Here is a 15,061-nt window from a genome sequence, read left to right as displayed (position 1 = left end):
TGTATATTAATTGGTTTGTGTAAACGTTACACAGTCTACAAACTATGGTACATATACATGAAATTACACTGCTATGACGCAATACTGGTAATGGTGGTAATCAGTGACTTATAGTGGGACTGTGAAAGTGTGACGGGCAATCTGGCACTAACAGACCCTCGCTGGGAGGTATACTAATTGACACTAACATCAATAGTGATACTAATATAGTGATCAGATATAATACTGTACATTGTCACTGTACTAATGACACTGGCTGGGAAGAGGTTAACATTAAGGGGCAATCAAGGGGTTAACTGTGTGCATACCAAGTGTAATGTGTGTAATATGTGCTGCTTTTATTAAGAGATATGACTGATTTTTTTTATCAAGGGGTTAGCTGTGTACCTAATTATGTGAAATATGTGCTGCTTTTACTTTCTGATCTGGCTGTTTTTATTCTCCCTGCTTTGCAGTATATTTACAGCGAGCTGTTAACATCAAGGGGTTAATTGTGTGCCTACCAAGTGTAATGTGTGTAATATGTGCTGCTTTTACTAAGAGATATGGCAGTTTTTTTTCTCCCTGCTTTGCAGCATATTTACAGCGAGCTGTTAACATCAAGGGGTTAACTGTGTGCCTACCAAGTGTAATGTGTGTAATATGTGCTGCTTTTACTAAGAGATATGGCAGTTTTTTTTCTCCCTGCTTTGCAGCATATTTACAGCGAGCTGTTAACATCAAGGGGTTAACTGTGTGCCTACCAAGTGTAATGTGTGTAATATGTGCTGCTTTTACTAAGAGATATGGCAGTTTTTTTCTCCCTGCTTTGCAGCATATTTACAGCGAGCTGTTAACATCAAGAGGTTAACTGTGTGCCTACCAAGTGTAATGTGTGTAATATGTGCTGCTTTTATTAAGAGATATGGCTGCTTTTTTTATCCCTGCTTTGCAGGGAGAAGAAACAGTCAGATGAATGCTCTGTGTATAGAGACCTGTGTGTTTTTAAACACAGGACTCTGTGCCGTGATTGGACACAACTGATGAGCAGGTCTCAGCCAAAATCATTGACACCTGCTGAGAAAATAACACTGTGTCCAACCATGTGTACACCCCAAGCCCGGAAGCAAGCTTGCAATGTTTATTTATGTTGCTGAGCCTGTAGTTGCTGCCCGGTCACAGTAAATTTACTATGACTGGGTGGCAAGTGGGTAAATTCCACTTCTGCTGGTTTCCCTAGTGGTTTTGTCCACCCCTCAGTTGGATTGCTTTTGGATGTTGTAGCCTAATTTAGTGTCCTTCAATGGACGATAAATAAAAAAAAAATTTGTTTTACTTACTGTAAAATCTTTTTTGGGAGTCCACACACAGGCACAGGCCCCACCCCTCTATGTTATTGTCCGTAAGTACTACTTGTTCACAAAGCCGAGGCATGACCATGGGAACCAGCAATATGCAGGGGCTGGCTTCATTTTTATGTTTTTATTGTACCAGTATCCAAACCTCCTGAAGGCAGAAGCACAACTACTAATCAACTATTTTACAGTCCTTTGTGATTGGACTTCAAGTAATAGGTTTTTACGGTAAATACAAAATTCTGATTTTGTTTTCATGTTCACAAAAGAGCCTCTTTCAACACATTTTCTCTTATTTCTTATAGAATGGCCTTTCGGATGACACTCCTTCGACTCATGATTGGCTCTGTTCTTTTGTTCACCTCGCTTTTATACATGAAAGCAAACATGGAGAAAAGACACGAGAAACAAATCCACATCCTCATCCTATCATCCTGGCGCTCTGGCTCTTCTTTCCTTGGCCAGATATTAAATCATCACCCCAGTGTTTTCTATGTCTATGAGCCAGCAAGGATGGTTTGGGTTAAATTTCCCCGCGAAAAAGCAAGTCTTCTCCACTACCCTGTACGAGATCTCCTACACTCTCTGTTTAACTGTGATATGTCTCCTCTGCATGACTACCTTCCCCGAAATGGGCGTTACATAACCGATCTTCACTTTTGGTCAGAAAGTCGGGCTTTATGTTCACCACCAGCCTGTGAATCCTTTGCCATGGATACAGAGTATGACCGGCCTTCGTGCTTCCAACGGTGTGGTCATGCCCCCTTGGAAAAGATGACCCAAGCCTGTAAAGTCCACAAACACGTTGTACTAAAAACAGTTCGAGTATTTGACCTTGGTGTTCTTCTTCCACTCCTCCAGGATACCAAGCTAGACCTTAGGATTGTCCACCTCGTAAGAGACCCTCGAGCTGTGGCTTTTTCACGGCTGAGCTTTCCTCTCAAGGATGAAGATCTCATAGTGGTCAGAGACACAGAAAACTGGGAAAACAAACAGGGTGCTCCCAACGTCACCAATGTTATGGCCAATATCTGTAGGGCTCAAGTTGCAATTAACGAGTTCAGCAAAAAAGTGGACATATCTTTGCCAGGATTTTATATGTTGGTACGGCATGAAGATCTGGCAAGAAAACCCTTGTCAACGGTTGAGAAGATTTACAACTTTGCGGGTCTCAGCCTCACTGAAAATCTTAAGGATTGGTTATACAATGTCACTCACCAACGCCGACCAACACAAACTAGATTCATGAGCTTTGCTGAGAACTCCAAACAGGTCATTCAAAAATGGAGAGATGGTCTCGACCACAGACTAGTGCAGGAAATTCAAGAACAATGTGAGAAGGCCATGGAAGTTTTTGGATACATACCAGTCAGGACTATGAAAGAGCAGCGTGATCTAAAATTCAATGTAATGACAGATGTAAAAGACAATCAATAGCACTTGTGTGTACCTAATGGATGGAACCATTTTTTGTGGGCTGGAACAATATTACACAGAATACAACAAAGAAGTAATCCAAATGGTCTGCCCAGCTATGTTCCGATTAATGCTTGAGTCCAATGGTACCAAAAGACTTGAGTGATGACAATCCAGTTGGCTCTGGGGCCTTAAATTAGACACAACCCAATCACTAAAATATTGCAGACATTTTAACATGTTAGTATCATTCTGAAAGTTGTTTTACATGTTTTTTAAATCTACAGCTTAACCTGTGGAAATTTTTAAATTTTTCGCACACATGTTAAAATCTGTTACTTAGCACCCCTAAACATTATATTTTCTGAAAGCAGAAATCCCCGGAGAAGAAAATGGTGGCTGCTGTTTTAACAATATATTTGTACAGCCACTTATCAAACACAAATTTTCAGGAAAAAACACACTATAATTAATTTTAGTACAAAAACACAATATAATACCCATTTTTTGTAAAAATATAACATTTTATATTACATCAAGTAAATAGATACCAAATATGCCAAGACTCAAAACTGTGAAATGGCAACAAACTAGGTTTATAGGTGACTCTTTAGAAGATTTTATCAGTGTAGATGTTAATCTTGAATTATGGCTCTAGAATTATTATTCTCACTCTGTCGTTCGTGGTGATACCTCATTTGGGGGTATACATGGGGAGACAGGCTGATTTCAATTTTTTTAAATTATTTTTAATTTATTAAAATGTATTTATTTTTTTACTTAATTTTTTTCATTCAACTTTATTGCAATCTCCAGGGGGCTAACAAGCCCCCTATGTGATAGCTTTGGGCAGGTGACAAGTCCTTCTTATGGGGACATGAGGTTTCTATTAGACCCCCAATGTCTACCTTGGCGTCTGAAGCAGCTAATCAAGATTAATTAGCTTCTTTCCTGATTATAACAGCCACCATACAGCTCAAAAAACCAAAAGTGACAAAATAATCGTTGCTTCTGGCTTCATTAGTCATGAAAGAGATTGAGGAACTGATGTTTACCCATCTCCTCTGTGTGAAGTTGTTCCAGCCATTTACCATGGTCCTGGGCACCCTGGAGGAACAGGAGAACCCTGAAATCACCTGTGGTGGTTGCAGGAAGGGAAGGGGGGGTGTCCCTTCTTGGTTCAGTACAAGTGATTGGGCGGCTATTGAGCTGTCCTGATCACTTTTACTAAAGAGCCAATAACCAGCTGTAAAGAATGACACCAAGCCCATGGCTGCAGATACATATAACCACATACAGTGCTGTGGAAAACTATTTGCCCCCTTCCTGATTTTTTCTTTATACTCACTGTGAAACCAAAAGGATTAATCTTCTGCATTGTGTAAAAAAGGACGTTTGAGCCTGTCTTCTCTGATCCTCCCCTACTTCTACTGTACCCAATCCAACTGCTGATAGAATAGTGCCTTGGAGGCAAGCTGCACATGCTCAGTTTGGTGTCTATTGCTAAAGAGTTCTTTTTTTCTTGGGAGAGTGCATGTGATCAGCACAGGGCCAATCAGCACTGTCCAGACAGAGGGTCAGGGGTCCTGCAGCCTCATAGGACAAGCAGGGGATAATGAAAACTCCTATAAACTTTAACCAGTGCTCTATTGGACACTGATAGAAGTCACAAGACTGCTATATACTGCTGATGAGAAAAGGTATTCAGCCGTTTATATTTATTAAAATAATTGCATTTCCATGTTCTGAGTACTGTGGGAGACCAGATGTAGTGAATGCAGGGTCCGGGGAGACCGGATATAGTGAATGCAGGGTCCGGGGAGACCATATGTAGTGAACGCAGGGTCTGGGGAGACCAGATATAGTGAACGCGGGGTCCTGGGAGACCAGATATAGTGAATTCAGGGTGCGGGGAGACCATATGTAGTGAACGCGGGGTCCTGGGAGACCAGATATAGTGAATGCAGGGTCCGGGGAGACCGGATATAGTGAATGCAGGGTCCGGGGAGAGCGGATATAGTGAATGCAGGGTCCGGGGAGACCGGATATAGTGAATGCAGGGTCTGAGAAGAGCGGCTATAGTGAATGCAGGGTCCGGGGAGAGCGGCTATAGTGAATGCAGGGACCGGGGAGAGTGGCTATAGTGAATGCAGGGTCCGGGGAGACCAGATATAGTGAATGCAGGGTCCGGGGAGATCGGATATAGTGAATGCAGGGCCCGGGGAGAGCGGCTATAGTGAATGCAGGGTCCGGGGAGACCGGATATAGTGAATGTAGGGTCTGGGGAGACCAGATATAGTGAATGCAGGGTTCAGGGAGACCAGATAGAGTGAATGCAGGGTTCTGGGAGACCAGATAGAGTGAATGCAGGGTTCTGGGAGACTGGATATAGTGCATGCAGGGTCCAGGGAGATCGGATATAGTGAATGCAGGGTCCGGGGAGACCAGATATAGTGAATGCAGGGTCCTGGGAGACGGGATATAGCAAATGCAGGGTCCGGGGAGACCGGATATAGTGAATGCAGGGTCCGGGGAGACCGGATATAGTGAATGCAGGGTCCAGGGACACCGGATATAGTGAATGCAGGGTCCGGGGAGAGCGGATATAGTGAATGCAGGGTCTCGGGAGACCAGATATAGTGAATGCAGGGTCTGGGGAGAGCGGATATAGTGAATGCAGGGTCCGGGGAGAGCGGATATAGTGACTGCAGGGTCTGGGGACACCGGATATAGTGGATGCAGGGTCCGGGGAGACCAGATATAGTGAATTCAGGGTCTGGGGAGAACTGATATAGTGAATGCGGGGTCCGGGGAGACCAGATATAGTGAATGCAGGGTCCGGGGAGACCGGATATAGTGAATGCAGGGTCCGGGGAGAGCGGATATAGTGAATGCAGGGTCCAGGGAGACCAGATATAGTGAATGCAGGGTCCGAGGAGAGTGGATATAGTGAATGCAGGGTCCGAGGAGACTGGATATAGTGAATGCAGGGTCCGGGGAGACTGGATATAGTGAATGCAGGGTCCTTTAAATCAGCGTTTTTCAACCACTGTGCCGCGGCACACTAGTGTGCCGTGAGATATTGTCTGGTGTGCCGTGGGAAAAATTCCAATTTCATCTGTAACATGTGGCTTCGGCTCACAAATAGACCAATCATTAGAATCTAATGATTCAGTGGTCGGCAAGCCGCGGCTCGCGAGCCACATGCGGCTCTTTACCCAGTCTAATGCGGCTCTTCTGTGTGCCGGGCGCCTGCTCCCCTCCCTCCTCTCGGTCGGCCGCTCCCCTGCCTCCTCTCGGTTGGCAGCCCCAAAAGTCCGCGCGGACCTTTTAATCCGGCTTGCGGATGTGGCTGTCAGGATGTGTGTAGGCGGGGCAGCGTGCCGAACGTGAGGGGAGGGGAGCTAGGCTCCTCTCACAGTCCGCCCTGAAGACCCGAACGGCGCGGGAAGACAGCGAGAGGAACGCAAAAGGTAAGTGAATTGACACGGGGGACTTGGCTTACTAGAAGGGGGGGGGGGGAATAGTACTGTGGGGGATGAAATACTATATGAGGGATGAATTACTTTATGAGGGATGAAATACTATATGGGGGGATGAAATACTATATGGGGGATGAATTACTATATCAGGGATGAATTACTATATGAGGGATGAAATACTATATGGGGGGATGAAATACTATATGGGGGGATGAAATACTATATGGGGGGATGAATTACTATATGAGGGATGAAATACTATATGGGGGGATGAAATACTATATGAGGGATGAAATACTATATGAGGGATGAAATACTATATGGGGGGATGAAATACTATATGAGGGATGAAATACTATATGGGGGATGAATTACTATATGAGGGATGAATTACTGTATGAGGGATGAAATACTATATGGGGGGATGAAATAATTATAAAATAATTTCTTTGTGTTTGATTACTATTCAAGAGAATTACTTTATATATAGTCAATATAGGCACAGAGGTAATTTTTTTTAACATTTTCTAATGGTGGTGTGCCTCGTGATTTTTTTCATGAAAAAAGTGTGCCTTTGCACAAAAAAGGTTGAAAAACACTGCTTTAAATGATTCAGATTATCAGGCAGGTTTGGCCAGCTCTTTTCCCTTAATAAATTAAATCACCATTTAAAAACTGCATTTGGTATTTACTCGGGTTATCTTTGTGCAATATTAAAATTTGTTTGATGATCTAAATCATTTAAAGTGTAGAAAAATATGCAAAAAAAAAAAAAATCAGGAAAGGGGAAAATACTTTTTTCACAGCACTGTATATACTGTAGGTACAGCGTTCAGCAAGTGGTTTCTCTTTTGAGTTACAATCTTCAAATCTTTACAAAGCGCAAAAATAAAGAAAAAATTGGTTTGGTCAAAAAAGTTTAATAATTTAACACCAGAGAAAAACAACCCAGTAACGTTGCATGAAAATATATTCTTTTTGGAGTGTCAGCCATTTGGAACGCCATAAATACGACAATCCAGGAGCGTTCTAAAAGTGGATTTCACATTGAGCCCGGGTTCACACTTCTGTGGTACGACATATCGCATGTGATTCGCACAGGAACCGCACCGCATTCCTGTGCAAATCACATGCGAATTCTGTGCGGTGCGATTTGCACCATACATTTTGTGTGGCTCAGATTGCACCACATTGGCACCAAAAAGGTGCAGGACCCTTTTGTTCGTCCGCATTAGAATCGGATGGCATGAGTATCCACACCTATGCGATCCGATTCTGCACATCACACTGAGTTTTATGAACTGATTTTGGGGTGTTGTTAACTTAACATACACACCCGCAGTGGTTCGCATGAACGGGGTGTGATTCTGATGGGGTGTGGAATTTGCACAGAAAATGCTACGAATTCCGCACCTCATCAGTGTGAACCTGGGCTGAGGTGTAACTGGGATCAGTTCAGACAAAAAAGAAAATGTAGAAGAATCACTATTGTACAAATGTGACCTCACCTTGTGTAGAGCGGAGCTGAGTTTATGACCCATCAATGATGTCATTTTATTACATTATACTCCTACAATAGTATTTGCTGCATTAGTAAAGGTATTGAATGACGGAATTATCTGCTCACATTGCTTCACGCAGTTATTTTTAGAGGGAGCGCTCAGAATCCGGTGCAACTGTGTATGGTAGCCAATCAGCTTCTAACTACAACTTATTCAATTAACCCCTCACCCTCCAGAGGATTTACCGCCCTTCCTAACCAGGCCATTTTTTGCGTTACGGCCAGGGGCGGACTGACCATTTGGAAACTCGAGGGCCCGGGGTCAGTAGGGGGCCCCATGAGATACCCCTGGTACCATTTTCATAGACTTTTTTGAGTTTGGGCAAGGACACAGGGGCCCCATGATCCCCTATTGCCCGGGGGCCCCATGAATTGTCAGTCCGCCCCTGGTTACGGCGCTGCGTTACAATTGTGTGGTCATGCAACGCTGCACCCAAATGAAATTTACATCCTTTTTTTTTTGCGCTTAAGAAAAAAAAACAATATTCTGGACTTTTTCTATTAAACATGTTCAGTAAAAAAAATGTAAAAAATCTAATTTTATCAAAAATTGAGGTCAAAATGTCTTTGATAGAAAAAAAAAAAATCCAATACATGTAAATTAATTGGTTTACGTGAACGTTATAGTGTCTACAAATGGCGGTATATATACTGGGATTTTTTAAAATATTTTTACTAGTAATAGCGGCGACCAGGGACTTATAGCGGGACTGTGGCAGGCATTCTGACACTGGGGGGGAACTAACTTGGTGTCACTGACATCCCAAGTGACACCAATACAGCGATCAGTGCTAATAAAAGCACTGCCAAGGTACTAATTGCACTGGGCAGGATGGGGTTAACATGATGGGCAATCAAAGGGTTAATTGTGTGTTAGGGAGTGTTTTATTGTGTGCTGTTTTACTAAGGAGACCTGCTGCTTTCTCTCTCTCATCTGTGCTCAATTGCAGGTGGGATGTGGACTGTAAAACACCATAAACAGGAAGGGGTTAACATGAGTTGTGTGTTTGTGCTTCACTGTAAGCACACTGCTTTGCATGGCTCTGCTATGCAGAGCCATGCAAAGCAGTGTGCAGGAGCTGACAGGGGAGAGAACTGTTTTGTTTACAAACAGTTCTCCCCCACAGCGGAGATTCTCGGCAATCACCGGGCACCGCTAAGTAGTCACCGTCCGGAAGCCGGTGATTGACAGACGCGGATGGCGGAACGGGTAGGGCGCACGCATGCGCCGCGTGCCCCCTTCCCAGAAATGCGAAATCACGTATATTTACGTGATTTTGCGTACCTGTGCAGCCCTGTAGCAGTACTTCTGCTATAGGGCGGACGGGAAGCGGTTAAGCGTTGACAATTAAACCTGGAAGCTGATTGGTTACAGATCTGCACCAGATTCCAAACAATATTTTTATTATCTTTTTTTTAATTACTTGTATTATTTACTCAAGTAAATGCAAAATATTGTTTATGAATATAATGGAGATATCACTGCAACCAGAAGATAGTCGAGTTCCAAGCAAGATAAACGGCTGCTGGAGGCTCGGTTCACACTACTGTGGGCTGTGTGATCTGCTTTTGCTTGGGCATGGCAGCCCATTCATTTGAATAGGCTGCTGTGTCTGCAATTTCGCAAAAAAAAAGTGCATGCACCTCTTTGAAAATACGGCTGCGAGCAAACTGCATTGTCTTTTTGACTATGTGATTTCCCCGCTGTTCCTGCACCCGCAATTGTGAATGAATGACAGCCCAGCGCGCCCAGCGCAAGAGCATGTGATTCTGCTGCGCATGGTTACGGATGTGGGGACAGGTGTGCTTCCCGCAACCAGCCGTAAGTGTGAACCTACCCTGAATGGGTGTTGTAAAACTGAACTGAATAACAAGGGAGATCAGATTACACACACAGCTAAAAGGAAAGGACAAAGGAAGGAGACAAAGGAAGGACACCCCACCCCTATATCGTAGCAGAGACAGGACCATTGGACATAGTCAAGGAGTCTCAATTATTCAAGGTAAAAATGCAAAGAATCTAATAGCATGTAGGATTGGAATTGACATAGACTATATTGTCAAAAGTATTGGTCGGCCGGCCTTTCCCCGCACATGACCTTTAATGGCCCCCCAGTCTTAGTCCGTAGGGTTCAATATTGAGTTGGCCCCGCCCTTTGCAGCTATAACAGCTTCAACTCTTCTGGGAAGGCCGTCCACAAGGTTTAGGAGGGTGTCTATGGAAAGGTTGGACCATTCTTCCAGAAGCACATTTGTGAGGTCAGAGACTGATGTCGGGGGAGGAGGCCTGGCTCGCAGTCTCCACTCTAATTCATCCCAAAGGTGTTCTATGGGGTTGAGGTCAGGACTCTGTGCAGGCCAGTCAAGTTCCTCCACCCCAAACTGGCTCCTCCATGTCTTTATGGACCTTGCTTTGTGCACTGGTGAGCAGTCATGTTGGAACAGGAAGGGGCTATCCCCAAACTCTTCCCACAAAGTTGGAAGCATGAAATTGTCCAAAATATCTTGGTATACTGATGACTTAAGAGTTCCCTTCACTGGAATTAGGGGGCCAAGTCCAAACCCTGAAAAACAACCCCACACCATAATCCCCCCACCACCAAACTTTACACTTGGCACAGTGCAGTCAGGCAAGTACCATTCTCCTGGCAACCGTCAAACCCAGACACGTCTATCGGATTGCCAGACAGAAAACCGTGATTGGGCGCTCTAGAGAACACTTCTCCACTGCTCTAGAGTCCAGTGGCGGCATGCTTTACACCACGGCATGCGACGCTTTGCATTGCACTTGGTGATGTAAGGCTTGGATGCAGCTGCTCGGCCATGGCAACCCATTCCATGAAGCTCTCTATGCACTGTTGTTGTGGCCACACCAAGTTTGGAGGTCTTTAGCTATTGACTCTGCAGACAGTTGGTTGACTTCTGCGCACTGTGTGCTTCAGCATGCACTGACCCCGCCCTGTCATGTGACCTGGCCTACCACTTGGTGGCTGAGTTGCTGTTGTTCCCAGTTGCTTCCACTTTGTTATAATCCCACTAACAGTTGAGCGTGAAATATTTAGTAGCCAGGAAATGTCACGGATGGACTTATTGCCCAGGTGACCACCTATCACGGGACCACGCTTGGAGTCACTGAGCTCCTGAGAGCGACCCATTCTTTCACCAATGTTTGTAGAAGCAGTCTGCATGCCTAGGGGCTTGATTGTATACACCTGTGGCCATGGAGGGGATTGGAACACCTGAATCACATGATTTGGAGGGCGGGGCCAATACTTCTGGCAATATAATGTATGTGCATCGTCTGGCAGTGATTTACTTCTTAATGACAGGGAATTATCACTCTCATTGACACACGATCTAAGTAAAATCTTTGGGTCTAAGCTTGGGTTGCCACCTCATCCCTTTAAACCGGAACAATTATTAATTACACAGGTTCTGGGGCTAATTTATTGCAGTTACGGCACTAGGTGAGTTTAATTACCATCCTAATCAGCCACAGAAGCCGTGCCATTAATACGTGTTCAGGTTTAAAGGGATGAGGTCTAATCACACATTCCAAACTTTCCAGGTGACGACTTAAATGCAAGATCTGGGATGCTTCCTCCAGCCTACTATAAAACAAAGGAGAATAGTAGGAGAGATCAGATTACACAGAGCTGAAAGACTCAGAGAGAGAATACTCCACTTGTCTGGTTAGTTAATTAAATCCAGGCTTCCAGGAAACAGGCAGGACGTGCTTGTCATTGTCCATGAAACGCTCCGGAAATGAATATATTAATAATAAATAAGGGGCAGCGGGCCTCTCTATGCTGTGTCATAGCTGCATGTATTTCGGGGTGCCCTTGCCCACCCCTTCATTTCTATTGGTTAGTAAGGTCACCCATTACAGTGATGGGCCAATAGTAAGAACAATGAGAAGGTAAGAGGTGGGCCATAACCAGAAATGAGGAACCTGGTTGGCATTTTGCATTTTAGAGCCCCTGATGAAGAAGACTCGGGCCCCGATGATGTGCCAGTTGTGGCTTTCTGATCCCTTAAGTTGTCATTGATAAGGATTGCAACAGACCCAGAGAAGCTGCTCCATCTGCTTTGTCTGTGCTGGCTTGTGGTTGGAGGACAGTAACACCACACAGTTGAACTGCATTTTTACCATCCCCAACCAGGGCCAGTGCTAGACTATTTTGTGTCCTAGGCAACAGTAGCTGCTTGCATCCCCCCACCCCCCCAAAAAAATAAAACTTCAAATGTAGTTCTACTTCACCCCTCCTAGCACACACCTCTTTCCCCTCAAAAATTCCACTCTAGCAAAAATACTCTCCCCCAAATCCCCCCACCTACCATAAATTCCCCCAATCCTGCCTCCTAGCACAAATCCCTCTAAATCCCCCCCCCCCTAGCAAAACCCCCCTCCAAATTATCCTTCCCAGCACAAATCCTTCCTCCCCACCCAAATCCTCTCTCCGCGCACAAATCCCCCCTCCAAGCAAAATCCCTCCTAATCCCCCCTCCTAGCACAATCCCCCCCAATCCCCCTCTCCTACAACAAACCCACCCCCCCATCCCCCTCTCCTAGCACAAATTCCCCCTCCTAGCACAAAATCTCCCCCCCTTCCATTCCCCAATCCTATCACAAATCCCCCCCCAGACCTCCCTCCTAGCACCCCCCATCCCCTCTTTTAACACATATCCCCCCCAATCACCCCTCCTAGTACAAATTCCCACTAATCCCCTTCCCCTTCCTAACACCACTACCCCCCCATCCCCCCTTTTCGCACATACCCCCCCCAATCCCCCCTCCTAGTACAAATTCCCACTAATCCCCTTCCTAGCACCACTACCCCCCCATCCCCTCGTTTAGCACATATCCCCCCCCAATCCCCCCTCCTAGTACAAATTCCCACTAATCCCCTTCCCCTTCCTAACACCACTACCCCCCATCCCCTCTTTTAGCACATATTCCCCCCCCCCCAATCCCCCCTCCTAGTACAAATTCCCACTAATCCCCTTCCCCTTCCTAACACCACTACCCCCCATTCCCTCTTTTAGCACATATCCCCCCCCCCCCCAAATCCCCCCTCCTAGTACAAATTCCCCCTAATCCCCTTCCTAACACCACTACCCCCCCAATCCCCTCTCCTAACACAAATCCCCCCAACTCCCTCTCCTAGCTCATTTACTCCCCCAATCCCCTCTGGCTAGCACAACTCCCCCCTGCAATCCCCCTCCTAGTACAAATTCTCCTCCAAATCCCCTCTTCTAACACAAAGCCAGCACCAATCCTCTTCCTTCAATCCCCCCACCTCTGATAAATACCCCAAATCCCTCCTCTAACTAGTCCATGGAGTCCAGACCGGCCTGGGGGGGGGGCACAACAGAAATAGATCCAGTCATGGTGGAGAGTAGGGAAAAAAGTGGCCATGGCTGCACCTTAGGCAGCTGCCTAGTTTGCCTAGTGGTAGCTGAAAGGGCAGTGGCTGGGGGGGAACACGTGTCAAAATCCTTTGCCGCCAGAATTATACCACTTGTCACATTTCGTGGGGACTACTGTCCACGGAACGCAAGTGAATGGGGCCACTGTACAACCACCTGCTCTTGCATGCAATGCACGTGGCCGCGGAGCTGTGGTGCAGTATTTAGGGGCCTAAAACAAGCAGTGAGGCAGTGATATGCCGCCTCCTCATCTCCCGCTTTAACCCCCTAAAACTGTGTGATTGCATGCAATTGTGAGCTGGTTGCAGTGTGGCCCCATTCACTTGAATGGGGTCATGTTCAGCTGGTGCTGTCATCGACTCCCTGTCAAGTGCCTCGGAGAAGTGATCTAAGTGGGAATCACTTTTCAGAGGAGCGGCAGTACTTGCCTCAAGTGTGAACAAGCCCTAGCTGCCTACAAATCCATTGTCCTTTGTGCAGTGACAGGCGCATGCACAACCTTTACCAAGTGTGCTATCCCCTGGTTCACTGCATGAGGATATAGTTTGTATTGGGGTCCTTGGACATCCACCGGGCCCTAAGCTGTCATTTTATGTTGAAGAAAAGGCATTACAGGCAAGGTCCACTTTTTAAACCTTGTTCCACCTGTATTTCGGGTGTAACATAAAGCATTGCTGCACACAACACCCCCAAAACCCAATCTTCCCCCCTCCTTACCTGAATCTCGGGGGCACGTGAGTGGTTGTAAACCCTCACATATCCAGAGATGAAACAAATCCTCCTACATAGGTTGTAACTGTTTATCTGCAGCCCTTCTTTACAGTCTTTCAAAATCCAGAATTTATACAGCTTGTCTGAGCTTTCCGAAAGCAGAGGGCGGAGAGCTGAAATTACACTCTGCAGAGTTCAGTGAGAGCTGATTGGAGGGGAGGGAAGGGATACCCCCCCCCCATCCTTCACACAGCAACAGAGCTGAGGCTGTCAATCACAGGCTGTGTGTTGGAGCTTCCCCCGTCACCTTTTTTCTCTTGGTGTCAGCAAAACGTTTGAGAAGTGACTCATGCTGATGACAGAGGAAGGAGGCAGCAGACAGAAATGACACTTAGGCCTCATGTACACAAGAGCTCCCCTAGATGTTTAGCTCTCCTGGCAACAGAAAAATGCTAAAAGCGGTGAAAAATGCACATAAATGCAGAACTGCGTTTACCCGCGTTTAGCACTTGGACGTCTATTTATTTGATTGGCCAAAGTATTTTACAAACATGAATAAACACCCAAGCACAAAATGTGACTAGCGTATAGACGGTTTACAAATGTTTACATGCGGTTTTGCTGCATTCGCCATTTTTTCTGAGCTCAAGAGAGGGACGTTTAACTGCCCCTAAACTCTGCTAAGTGCCTATGTGTACATGGACACGCAGGCTTCTATTGAGTTGAGTTTTGAGGGTTTTTGGCAAAAAAAAAAACGCCAAAAGCTGCTAAACTCACGCAACAGTGTACATGAGGCCTTATTGCTCTGGATTGAGACAAGTACACACTATAGAGGGATATGCTTTGTTCATATTTCATGGCTGAGGTTTACAACCACTCTAATAATTAGACATGTGCAGTTTGTTTCGTTCTGAATCAAAATTCAGATGGATTTGTTATTCGGAGATTCGGATGTATCCGAATTTCCAAATTACAATAATAATGATTCCAAAATAACTAAACGAAATTCAAATTCGTTTTCATTGACGGTCTGGAGAGTCATATCCATGGAGGGACGCACAGACCTCTACAGGCTAGACAATGGCACCCTGACTGCCATTAGGTATCAGGATGAAGTCCTTGGACCC

General features: G+C 45.5%; 1 protein-coding gene across 1 annotated transcript; it reads left to right on the top strand.

Annotated features, from left to right (window-relative positions):
- The first annotated feature begins 1,640 nt into the window (after window positions 1-1,640).
- Window positions 1,641-3,534, top strand: LOC149446782 (carbohydrate sulfotransferase 6-like). Its single transcript, XM_089652697.1, has one exon. The coding sequence runs from the start codon at window positions 1,641-1,643 to the stop codon at window positions 2,769-2,771; it is 1,131 nt and encodes a 376-aa protein (XP_089508823.1). The 3' UTR covers window positions 2,772-3,534.
- The last annotated feature ends 11,527 nt before the right edge of the window (window positions 3,535-15,061 follow it).

This window comes from Staurois parvus, unplaced genomic scaffold (genome assembly GCF_062004578.1).
Source record: "Staurois parvus isolate SC_StPar_1 unplaced genomic scaffold, SC_StPar_1.0 ptg000690l, whole genome shotgun sequence".
NCBI lineage: Eukaryota > Metazoa > Chordata > Amphibia > Anura > Ranidae > Staurois > Staurois parvus.
Note: the sequence above shows the minus strand (reverse complement) of the source record. Positions and strands in the feature narration are given on the sequence as shown.